The sequence below is a fragment of the Mustela lutreola genome, chromosome 11 (genome assembly GCF_030435805.1).
Source record: "Mustela lutreola isolate mMusLut2 chromosome 11, mMusLut2.pri, whole genome shotgun sequence".
Classification (NCBI taxonomy): Eukaryota; Metazoa; Chordata; class Mammalia; order Carnivora; family Mustelidae; genus Mustela; species Mustela lutreola.
Genome location: NC_081300.1, coordinates 82,808,980 through 82,822,040, shown reverse-complemented (window position 1 = coordinate 82,822,040; position 13,061 = coordinate 82,808,980). Strand labels below are relative to the sequence as shown.

General features: G+C 50.6%; 1 protein-coding gene across 1 annotated transcript; it reads left to right on the top strand.

Annotated features, from left to right (window-relative positions):
• Window positions 1-458: 458 nt before the first annotated feature.
• LOC131811455 (uncharacterized) lies at window positions 459-6,972 on the top strand. The gene is given in 2 exon segments (XM_059140040.1): window positions 459-799; window positions 1,772-6,972. A coding segment is annotated over 1 exon segment (5,010 nt). The 5' UTR covers window positions 459-799; window positions 1,772-1,834; the 3' UTR covers window positions 6,845-6,972.
• The last annotated feature ends 6,089 nt before the right edge of the window (window positions 6,973-13,061 follow it).

Here is a 13,061-nt window from a genome sequence, read left to right as displayed (position 1 = left end):
GATTGGCCAAAAGATTGGCCCCTACAAAGGGCTGATCAAACCCTTAGAGGCCTAGGGGTTGCCCAAAGTCCTATGTGTAGTGCTGCTACATTACCATGGAAGGATTATATGGGACAGAAAGGTACCCTTTTACATAGGGCATATCAGGGCACATACAGCTCTCCCCGGCCCTTGATGGAAGGCAATCGCACTGCAGACATGTTAACCTGAAAGACCCCTCTCCCAGATAGACCCCTCCCCTAGTAGATAGATAGGATAACTAACTGCTTGTTTGCTTTTCTGTAAACCGCTGGCTTTTAGGTATGAAATTAGGTTAGGTTATCAATTGTGTGAATTGTTCTCTTACCTTTCTCTAGCCGCGTGGCTCATAGAAATAATAGAGACGCCATAATGGCACTCCTCCCTTCCCCCTTCTTGCTCCCATTCCCCACCTCTCCTTTCGCGCGGCTCACTCCCCCCCTCCCCGCCGCTCTCTTCGCGCGCGCGGGTTCCTGGAGCCAACCCGCAAACTCCAAGTTTGCCTTTTTCAAAAGTTCAAACTGTCCACCAATCAATTGCGCCCCACCCAAAACTCGTTTGTACTTTCCTATAAAAGACCCTGCTTCACTCCGGTCGGTGTGCTCGGTTAGCTGGAGCTGCCGACCACCCGCCGGTACCTGCGCGACAATAAACCTCTTGCTGTTTGCATCCAGTGGCAGTGTTGGATTCTTGGGTAAGGGGATCCGCGGGTCTTTCATTTGGAGGTTCCACCGAGATCCTCGGACTCTTGCCCACGGATCCAACTGACTCCCACCGGGAGGTAAGCTGGCCAGCATTCAGAACTGTGTGTTTTTTTTTTGTTTTTGTTTCCTGTCGGTATATTCTGGGAGGGTGTCTAACCCGTGTGAGTCTGGAGAGTGCCTGATTGTATGCATGTGTTCGTGCGGCTCCACGGCTTCGGCTACGGAGTCCGAGTGGGCTGCACCCTGATTCTCGCGAAACGTCATACGGCACAACGGTCATCTACTCCTTGGAGTAGCCTGGTCCGGGGCTTATACGGATAGACCTTAGCCAAGACGTTCCTAAGCTCCCGCGAGGGACGCGAGCAGGACAGCGCCTGAAAGATCCCCCTCCCCTTGTCGGCAACATCGTACTGGGAAGGGAAACACTACCCTTGTCTCCTGTCTCGTGTTCCCGTGTTCTTGTCTGTCTCTAGTCTTGTGAGGCCTCTGTCTGACCTATACTGCGGGTAGCGGTATAGTGTTTGCACAACAGCGTGCGTTGTTGGACTGTATCTGTAGGCAGCTTGAGAAGGAGCTGACGAGCTCGAACTTCTCCCCTGCCAACCCTGGGGGACGCTCCAGGGTGTCGAGGGGCTCGATTTTTTGGAGCCCCTCATCTGTCCGAGGGTTATATCCGTCTGTCCGTTCCAGAGGGATCCCTCGGCCCTGGACGGAATCTGTCCACCACAGGGAGATCTCGAGGCTCCTCTGGGCCGGTGGAAATCTTGCTTTCGGTAGCCTACCGAAACCGCGTAGCGACCTTTTTGTTGATCGTTCTGTGCGTACTGTTCATTGTCCTTGGTGTCTTCTTTGAGTCTAAAATGGGGCAGACTCTCACAACCCCTCTGAGCCTCACTCTGGGCCACTGGAAAGATGTTCGGGCCCGAGCCGACAACTTATCCGTAGAGATCAAAAGGAGTAAATGGCATACTCTCTGCACTTCCGAATGGCCCACCTTCAAGGTCGGATGGCCTGCAGGAGGAACCTTTAACATCAATGTTATCTTGCAGGTCAAGGAGCGAATCTGCGATCAAGGACCTCAAGGCCATCCAGATCAAGCACCTTACATTTTAATGTGGGAGAGCCTAGTCGAAGAGCCCCCTGCGTGGGTCTCTCCTTTTGTCCCTTCTAGCTCTCCCTCTGCTCTCCCTCTTCCCTTAAACCCTACCTCTCACCCAGTTCCCTCTGCTCCACCGGCGTCGACTCCCCACCCCACACTGACTCCTACCGATCCCTCGAAACCCCCCACCTCTTCCTACCTATATCCTGTAGTCCCTACTGACCCTCCCTCGTTCAACAACGATTCCTCTTTGCGACGCCCTAGGCAGGTCCTCCCTCCCGAGGAATCCCCTTTAATAGACCTCCTAACCGAGGACCCTCCACCTTATCATCCTCCTAGGCCGACATCCGGCCCCATGGGGGAATCAGATCATACATCTCCAATTGCTGGCAGAGTTAGAGGCCGGCAGAGACCAGAACAAGGGGAGACTTCTAAGCTCCTTCCCTTGCGCCAAGGAAGGGAACCAGGGAGCCTCCAATATTGGCCCTTCTCTGCATCTGACTTATATAATTGGAAGTCTCATAACCCCTCCTTCTCACAGGATCCTGTGGCCCTAACCGCCTTAATTGAATCTATCTTAGTCACACATCAGCCTACTTGGGACGATTGCCAGCAGCTCTTGCAGGCTCTTCTCACTACAGAGGAGAGACAAAAAGTCTTTCTAGAAGCCAGAAAGAATGTCCCGGGGGATGACGGAAGGCCCACACAACTTCCTAACGTGATCAATGAAGCCTTCCCCCTGACTCGCCCTGACTGGGACTTCAATACACCTGCAGGTAGGACCCACCTACGTCTTTACCGCCAGTTACTCATAGCAGGCCTCCATAATGCTGGGCGACGCCCCACTAATTTGGCCCAGGTAAGACAGGTAACTCAAGGAAAGGAGGAATCCCCAACTGCCTTCCTTGAAAGGCTTAAGGAAGCCTATCGTAGGTATACGCCTTTTGACCCAGATAGTGACGAACAAAGAGGAAATGTCTCCATGACATTCATCTGGCAGTCGGCTCCAGATATTAGGAACAAGTTACAGCGTTTGGAGAACCTCCAAGATTTCTCCTTGCAGGATTTATTAAAGGAGGCAGAAAAGATTTTTAATAAAAGAGAAACTCAGGAGGAAAAAGAGGAACGACTTAGGAAGTTGCAGGAGGAAAAAGAGGAAAAACTAAAGAAGGAAGCTGAGGAAAAGGAAGAAAAGCGAGAGCGTAAACGAAACAAGGAACTTAGTAAAATCTTGGCCGCCGTAGTGCAAGGCAGTCAGGGCTTAGAGATGGGGAAGTCAGAGAGGGAGGGAGACATAAGGAGGCTCCGGATAGAACGGGACCAATGTGCCTATTGCAAGGAGAGAGGACATTGGGCCAAGAACTGCCCGAGGAAGAAGAACGCTAAGCAAGTCACAACACTTATGGCTTTAGATGAAGATTAGGGGCGTCAGGGTCAGGAGCCCCCCCCTGAACCCCGGGTAACCCTAACCGTTGGGGGGCAACCAATCACCTTCTTAGTAGATACAGGGGCTCAACACTCCGTTTTGACCAAGAACCCGGGGCCACTCAGCAACCGGATGGCCTGGGTTCAAGGAGCCACAGGAGGAAAGCAATATCGCTGGACTACGAACAGGAAAGTACACCTGGCCTCAGGTAAAGTTTCTCATTCATTTCTTCATGTCCCCGATTGCCCATACCCACTTCTGGGTAGAGACCTATTAACCAAACTCAAAGCCCAGATCCATTTTGAACCACAAGGGGCCACTGTAACCGGCCCTAATGGGACTCCTCTACATGTCCTCACCCTACAATTGGAAGAAGAATATAGACTGCACGAGAAGCCCTCTCAACCTCAGAGGGACATAAAGTCCTGGCTCACATCTTACCCGGATGCCTGGGCAGAAACAGGAGGAATGGGATTAGCTATCCATCAGCCCCCCATTCACATACAGTTAAAAGCAACCGCCATTCCTGTCAGTGTTAAACAGTACCCCATGTCCAACGAGGCCCATCAGGGCATCAAGCCACACATACGGCGGTTATTAGACCAGGGTATTTTGACCCCATGCCGGTCTCCTTGGAACACCCCTCTGTTGCCCGTCAAGAAACCCGGCACCAATGATTACCGGCCAGTCCAGGACCTCAGGGAAGTCAATAAGAGGGTAGAAGACATCCACCCTACGGTGCCCAACCCTTACAACTTACTTAGCACCCTGCCTCCAACCCATTCCTGGTACACCGTCTTAGACCTCAAGGATGCTTTCTTCTGTTTAAGACTGAGTCCGCAGAGCCAGCCTCTCTTTGCCTTTGAATGGAAGGACCCTGACTCGGGTATATCAGGTCAGTTGACCTGGACTCGGTTACCGCAAGGGTTCAAGAACAGCCCAACGCTGTTCGACGAGGCTCTTCACCAGGACTTGGCCGACTTTCGGGTAAGACACCCCTCCCTGATCCTGCTCCAATACGTCGATGACATCCTGCTGGCAGCCACCAACGAGGAAGACTGCCGAACAGGTACTGGGGATCTCTTAGTAACCCTAGGCCAATTGGGGTATAGGGCATCTGCCAAGAAGGCCCAGATTTGCCAGGATAGGGTCACCTACCTGGGCTATGAACTATATGATGGACAACGGTGGCTAACGGCTGCAAGGAAGGAAACTATTTCTAACATTCCTGCGCCTCAAAACCATAGGCAATTGCGGGAGTTCCTAGGAACAGCAGGCTTTTGTAGACTATGGATCCCGGGATTCGCAGAGATAGCGGCCCCTTTATATCCATTGACTAAACAAGATACCCCTTTTGTTTGGACTGAACAACGGCAACAGGCGTTTGATCATATCAAACGAGCGCTTCTTAAATCTCCAGCATTGGGCCTGCCAGACATAACGAAGCCCTTTGACCTCTTTGTTGATGAAAAACAAGGCTTCGCTAAAGGGGTCTTGACCCAAAGACTCGGGCCTTGGAGACGCCCCGTTGCCTATCTCTCTAAGAAATTAGACCCCGTAGCGGCTGGCTGGCCACCATGCCTAAAGATGATTGCGGCAATTGCAGTCCTTATCAAAGACGCCACCAAACTGACACTGGGACAGCCCCTAACCATACTAGCTCCACACACAGTGGAGTCTTTAATCAGACAACCACCGGACCGCTGGCTGTCAAACGCCCGCCTGACCCATTACCAGTCCCTCCTCCTGGACACGGACAGAATCCAGTTTGGGCCTGTAGTGACCCTTAACCCTGCAACCTTGCTGCCCACTCCGGGAGAGACGCCACCATTACATGACTGTCACCAGATCCTTGCTGAGACTCAAGGGACACGGCCCGACCTGACTGATCAGCCTATCAAGGATGCAGACCTGACCTGGTACACGGATGGCAGCAGCTATCTACAAGATGGAAAGCGACGGGCAGGGGCGGCCATCACGACGGACTCTCAGCTTGTATGGGCCAGCGCGCTACCAGAAGGTACATCAGCACAACGGGCGGAGCTGATAGCTTTGACCCAGGCCCTCCAACTGGCAGAAGGTAAGAGCCTTAATGTCTATACCGACAGCAGGTATGCTTTTGCCACTGCCCATGTCCATGGAGAGATCTATAGAAGAAGGGGACTGCTCACCTCAGATGGAAAAGAAATCAAGAATAAAGCCGAGATATTAGCCTTATTAAAAGCCTTGTTCCTTCCCAAAAAGCTGAGCATAATGCACTGTCCTGGCCACCAGAAAGGGGAGACCCCTGAGGCAAGGGGAAACCGCCTGGCTGATACGATGGCTAAACAGGCAGCCCTGGGACCCCAATTGCTAACTGTCACAATACTTACTGAGACAGAAGACATAGATGATGCCACCACTTGGAATTATGAGGAGGCCGATTTGGACTATGTACAAAAACTGGGAGCTGACTACAATCCAGCCCTCAATCGATGGGAATATAAAGGGAAAGCCGTAATGCCCATAAAAATGGCAAAGGAGCTAATAACTCACCTACATCGGCTAACCCATCTGAGTGCAAGCAAAGTGAAGACCCTCATGGAAAGGGCCAACTTAGAAAACCATTTCCCCAAACAAAATTTTCTTCTTCATCAAGCAGCTACTAATTGTAGAGCCTGCGCTCAAGTCAATCTTGGAAAGACTGTTATTGGACCAGGTGTTCGGGCACGCGGACGGCGACCTGGCACACACTGGGAAGTTGACTTTACCGAGATTAAACCCGGCATGTATGGATATAAGTATCTCTTAGTATTTCTAGACACCTTTTCAGGATGGACGGAAGCTTTTCCTACCAAAAAGGAGACAGCTACCATGGTTGCTAAGAAACTGTTAGAAGAAATCTTCCCAAGGTATGGTATGCCTGAGGTGCTAGGGTCCGACAACGGGCCTGCCTTTGTCTCCCAGGTAAGTCAGTCGGTGGCCAAGCTGCTGGGGATTGATTGGAAACTACATTGTGCTTATAGACCCCAGAGTTCAGGGCAGGTAGAGAGGATGAATAGAACCATCAAGGAGGTTTTGACCAAATTACTGCTCGAAACTGGCTCTAAAGATTGGGTATCGCTCCTACCTCTAGCGCTCTATCGGGCTAGGAACACCCCAGGGCCTCATGGCCTAACTCCCTTTGAGATTCTTTATGGTGCTCCACCCCCCGCTGTCACATTCTTTGCCCCCGATATCTCCGCTCATGCCCCCTCCCCCTCTATACAGGCCCACCTGCAAGCTCTGCAGTTGGTGCAGCAGGAAGTCTGGAAACCCCTGGCAGCCGCCTACGGAGAGAAACTCGACATCCCGCTAAAGCCACATCCCTATAAAATAGGAGACTCCGTCTGGGTTCGCAGACATCGAGCCACAAACCTTGAGCCCCGCTGGAAAGGACCCCACACCGTGCTCCTGACGACACCCACAGCACTAAAGGTCGACGGAATTGCAGCCTGGATTCACGCCTCCCATGTAAAAGCAGCACATACAGAAGAACAAACCGAACCCCTTCAAGATCTGGGATGGACCGTCCAACGCTCTCCAAATCCACTAAAGATAAGACTCATGCGTCGCTAATCTTTCTCCTTGCTTACTCCTTCCTCCCCTTCGGGGACCATAGTCCACATGTCCCCAAACAATTGACATGGCAAATTTGGTCACAGACGGGAGAAGTTGTCTGGTCCGTAACGGGCCTATACGCACCTAATAACTGGTGGCCTAATCTTACTCCTGACTTCTGTCAGCTGGCAGCAGGCCTTGAAACTTGGGACATCCCAGACAGAAGTCCCCACGAGTTAAATATTAGCAATTCACCCTGTTCAACGGCTACCATCGTTGGGTGTGCTTGTCCACATGCCCGTTGTCAATTAGCCCACCATGATTTTTATGTCTGCCCCAAAGATGGCAGGAGTCGTGCCCAAGCTTACAAATGTGGAGGATATTTAGAATATTTTTGTGCTGCATGGGGTTGTGAAACTACTGGGGACGCTTATTGGAACCCTACCTCATCCTGGGATCTAATAACCGTAAAACGAGGGTTCAAGAAAACATTGCAGATGACCGATGGGGGAGGAACTGATGACCTCTATGCCTCTATATGTCCTGGTACTAGTACTGGGGGACCAATGAGTGCAGGACTATCACTCCCTTTAAACATAACATTCACCTCCTCCGGAAAACGATTTCTGGATTGGACCTCTGGACGTACCTGGGGTCTACGCTGGTTTCTAGCTGGCGAGGATAGAGGCATTATTTTTAAAATAAAATTAAGAATAGAAGATCCCCAGATACGCCCCGTAGGACCTAATTTAGTTTTACCAGACTCTAAACCCCCCGCGCCCGCCAGACCCCACCAGCCTACCAGACGCCCTCTTACAGCAAGCCCCCCAAAGCCTTCGGCCAGCCGAAGCTCTGTACAAACGTCCCCTGAATCAGAGGCCCTATCAGCCGGGACTGGGGACTGACTCTATAATTTAATTCTAGGAGCCTATACGGCCCTTAATTATTCTAATCTTGATTTTACTGCCGACTGTTGGCTCTGTTTGGCTTCAAGCCCCCCCTATTACGAGGGGATAGCCATCGTCGCCAATTACACCAACCACTTAAGCCCCCCACCTGCTTGCAACTCCCAGGGGCATAAACTCACCCTTTCTGAAGTATCTGGCCAGGGACTATGCTTAGGCCCCGTGCCCGCTTCCCATCAGGCACTATGTAACACCACCATTCGGAATATCCCTCCTGGTAGTAATTATCTAGCAGCACCTAACGGGACATATTGGGCTTGTAGCACCGGCTTGACCCCTTGTATTGCTGCCCAAACTTTAAATGTCACTGCAGACTATTGCATATTAGTTCAACTTTGGCCCAGGGTAACTTACCACAATTCGGGTTTTGTCCTTGACTTCTTTGAGCAGGGGCAAATGTCTCGATACCGGAGGGAGCCTATATCCATGACTATAGCCTTGCTATTGGGCATCGGGGGAATAGCAACAGGTATTGGAACAGGGACTTCCGCCTTAATTCAAGGTAATCGACTCATGCAGCTACAGGTTGCTATGAATGATGATTTAGAAGCCATAGAAAAATCAATCACAGCCTTGGAAAAATCTTTGACTTCCTTATCGGAGGTTGTACTACAGAATAGGAGAGGACTAGACCTTTTATTTCTGAAAGAAGGAGGATTATGTGCAGCCTTAAAAGAAGAATGCTGTTTCTATGCCGACCATACCGGGGTGGTCAGAGAAACAATGGATAAGCTAAGAGAGAGATTAGCCCAGAGAAAAAGAGATTTTGAATCCCAACAAGGCTGGTTTGAAAATTGGTTCACCCGTTCCCCATGGTTCACAACCTTAATATCCGCCCTCATGGGGCCCCTTATTATCCTATCACTAATTCTGCTATTTGGCCCTTGCATCATAAATAGGCTTGTCCAATTCACTAAAGACCGCTTCTCCATAGTTCAGACTATGGTACTAACACAACAATATCAACTTTCAAAACGGTCAGAGTCCCGGACAAGCCTAGAGCAGGAACAAGACGAATGGATATAAGATTCTATCCATGATAAAGAAAAAGGGGGGAATGAAAGACCCCTCTCCCAGATAGACCCCTCCCCTAGTAGATAGATAGGATAACTAACTGCTTGTTTGCTTTTCTGTAAACCGCTGGCTTTTAGGTATGAAATTAGGTTAGGTTATCAATTGTGTGAATTGTTCTCTTACCTTTCTCTAGCCGCGTGGCTCATAGAAATAATAGAGACGCCATAATGGCACTCCTCCCTTCCCCCTTCTTGCTCCCATTCCCCACCTCTCCTTTCGCGCGGCTCACTCCCCCCCTCCCCGCCGCTCTCTTCGCGCGCGCGGGTTCCTGGAGCCAACCCGCAAACTCCAAGTTTGCCTTTTTCAAAAGTTCAAACTGTCCACCAATCAATTGCGCCCCACCCAAAACTCGTTTGTACTTTCCTATAAAAGACCCTGCTTCACTCCGGTCGGTGTGCTTGGTTAGCTGGAGCTGCCGACCACCCGCCGGTACCTGCGCGACAATAAACCTCTTGCTGTTTGCATCCAGTGGCAGTGTTGGATTCTTGGGTAAGGGGATCCGCGGGTCTTTCAAACCAAAGAGCAATTTATCTTCATTTTAATGGAAAATATTCAACAAGCAAAACAATTTCACAAGCTATTTCATGTTAATGCTCTTACTCTCAGACTTAAATTCAACATAACAAAAGCTCAAGCCAGGGACATTGTAGTCTCTTGCAAAAACTGTGTTACCCTCTTGCCATCCCCCTCCTTAGGAGTTAACCCACGAGGCCTGTTACCCAACCATGTACGGCAAATGGATGTTACTCACATCCCTGAATTTGGTAAACTAAAATATGTGCATGTTTCCATGGACACATGTTCTGGTGTCATATTCGCCTCTATCCATGCTGGGGAAAAAATCCAAAGATGTTATTTCCCACGCCTTCAAGCCTTCGCCGCTTGGGGTAAACCTCGACAAATAAAAACAGACAATGGACCTGCACACACCTCACAAGTATTTCACAGTTTTCTTACTCAACTAAACATTACCCTAAATCATGGTATTCCCTACAATCCTCAAGGACAGGCCATCGTGGAACGTGCCCACTTAACCATCAAACAAACTCTTAAAACAAAAAGGGGGAATAGGGTGATGAGGGAGCAGGAGGCTGGCTGAGGACAAAGCAGGAGCTGGCGCCTTGCACCCCCTCTTCACCCTTTCCCCTCCATAAATGTAGCATCCCTCAGGCAGCCCTGACTGCCATGAACAATAAGCAAATAGTTAACTTGCAGAGCTCACAATCCTGCTAGACAGGAGTCTCCCTTGGCTTACAAATGTTCTAAATCTCACTAACAAAGACGATTGATAGCAGGATTGTGACACCCCACCAAAAAGTCTCCCAACGATCTTAATGTTAATGGCTGGTCTAAAGACAACATTGATCCAGCAGCAAGGGCAAGGCCTCCGGCAGGCCTGGAACATCCTGGCACCTTGTAGGCCCTCTTTAGCATATGAAAACTCCACTGAAACCTCCCTTCCCCTCACCTTCCCCCAACAGCAGGGTACATAACCTGCCATCCCTCACAACCCGGGGCAGCAGCTCTTCCTGCCCACGGGTCCTGTCCCCGTGCTTTAATAAACCACCATTTTGCACCAAAGATGTCTCAAGAATTCTTTCTTGGTCATCGGCTCCGGACCTCAGCCCACCAAACCTCACCTAGGTTCTAGAACTTCATCAAGGGGACACGTTCTGGTCCCCTAAAGACAAACTAAATACAATTCTATTTATTTTAAGTTTTTTGACGCTCGATAAAAACGGTCAAGCAGCAGCTGAAAGACATTCAGCCCGTATGGATTCTTCCCCCAAGCCCTTAGTTCTTTGGAAGGATATCCTTACGGGACAATGGAAAGGCCCGGATCCTGTATTAATCTGGAGCAGAGGCTCCGTTCATGTTTTCCCACAGGACAAAGAAGTGCCGATTTGGATTCCAGAGAGATTGGTCCGGAAGGCCCCTGAGAATGAGGATGAGGACCGAGGAAGCCGTGATCCTCCTACTGTGTGGGGGACTCTGATATTCCTAATTCCCCCGACGGCAACACGTGAATTATGGGCTATTCTGAAGGCTTGGCCCTATCCTTTAACTTTAACTAATTCTTCCTTTATCTTCCCCCCCATTCTTCACTAGCTGATATACTGAGTGTTGGTTCTATTGTTCCTTTTTCTGCGCTTTGTGTTACCCCTGTAAAATTCTCTCAATTTAATAAGGCCAGCAATTCCTCCCAACAGCTCTCTTAGTATTTGCAGGGTACTTGGTCTGACGATTTTCAAAATTTCACATGAATCCTTCTGGCTGAGATAACTCGAGTAAATAGTATGCGTGTGCAACCAGCTTCCCTTCCAGAGCTATTTCCAACATTCGGCAATATGTTCCAGTTCACCAAACAATGGGCTGGTACAATTGGTCATCTTGTCCTCCTCCTTACTGGCATTCTGCTTCTATTCAGAAACGCTCACCAGTGGAGAACAGCAGCGAGAGCAGAGCCGAGCTATAGCACAAGCCCCTATGTCAATAGAGGCTGGGACATCTCCCCAGATATGGCTAAGCATGCTAGATCGGTAGTCAAAGATGGGTAAGATCAGTAGAGAAACATACCAACCTAAGACAGGACAGAGATCATCGATATCTTGTGTCTGATGACGGGTAAGGATGTTTTCTGCTACTGACGACCTAAGACAGGCACGATCTCTGCCATAAAACAAAAAAGGGGGAGATGTCAGGGACTGCTTCCGGCCGGGAAAGTCCCCGCCATTACAAGAAGGTGCTTGGCTCACTGCTAGCAAAGTACGCTGCAAGTATACAATGAACTTTCTGGTGAAGCCCGCCTAAAGGAGGACATAGTTATTGGCTGTATCAAATTTAATCAGCATAGTAACAGGACTCTCTCATTGGCTCTCCCCATTGCTTGACCCCTTATTGGTCACCCTGCTGTATATAAGCTAAGGAGATGATTAAATAAATGGAAATGAAGCATTAACAACATACCAGGCTCATTGTCGTCCTTGCGGGCTGAGGGCGACACCTGGCTTTTTCCTCTGGCATTCAGGTGGACTTGGGAGCGTGCCTGTGTCTTCCCAGAGAGAAGAGGCAACAGGAACACTGCACACCGCCCTTGCCCTTGGATGGCTAGCATGTGTGGAAATGTCCCCGCTTTTCCCTCAGACATCACTGCCATCGCAAACGCTGCCACATCCTGGAGGAAGATGGTAGCTGACTGCCCGTTGCTCCTGGGAGCAGATTCTGCGAGGTCAGCGTCGGGCTTCTGGTGACAACCTGAAGTCTGCCCTAGGGACATGTGGCCAATGAGCTGCTGTCCCCTTATGCCCAGAGGCCCAGGTCAGGCCTGCCTATTGCCCAGACTCCTTTCTCAAAGTGGAGCACGCGCCCCTGCCCACGTCATCCCCTCATGTCTCCTTAGCAGCCAGGCTTCTGTCTCTCTGCACAGGGAGCAGGTGACACATCTTTGCCACCGCCCAATGTTACTCAGAGGGCATGCTCTCGTGCTTCACGTCAGGTTTCCGACAGCAATGCCAACGGTTCCTCTCTTCTGCCGGGACAGCTTGCTGAGCCTTCCCCAGACAAGCTCCTGTATAGAGGGCTGAGTGGCATGTCCCTTTCCTGAGGGGCGACCACGCATCTCTCTCGAGCAGAGGGGATGTCCAGCCAAAGACGATTTCACTCTATGCGGGTTTTCCCCACCGCGCTGCCCAGAGCACGCACAGGCAAGCAGCAGCATCCCCCCAAACCGAATCTGATTACCCAGCGAATGCTGAGCTCTGTGCAGAGGTTTTTGGCTTGGCGCGAACAGCCTGTTGCTGCAGCTTCCTCAGCAAAGCTTTGGGTGTTAGCTCTCTCGCGTCAGGGAAGAAGTACAGGAAAGTTGGTGCCTCTTGGACCTTGCTTTCCCGGGCAGGAGGTTCATGCCCTGGGATCAAACTGCCTCTCTGAACTAGGCTGACAAAGCCATGACCCTGCAGCAGTGTGTGTCACCCAGGGAGGCACTCTGTGCAGAATGACATCTCCCAGCTTAGCCAGCGACTGGCTCTTTCCTCTGGCATAGGCGGACTTGGGAGCATGCCTGTGTATTCCCCAGATGAGAGGAGAGACAACAGCAGGCAACAGTGCCGCACCCTGCGATGGCTAGCATGTGTTGAACTATCCACGCTCCTTCCCCAGACGGCACTGGGACCACAAATGCTGCCACGTCTGGGAGG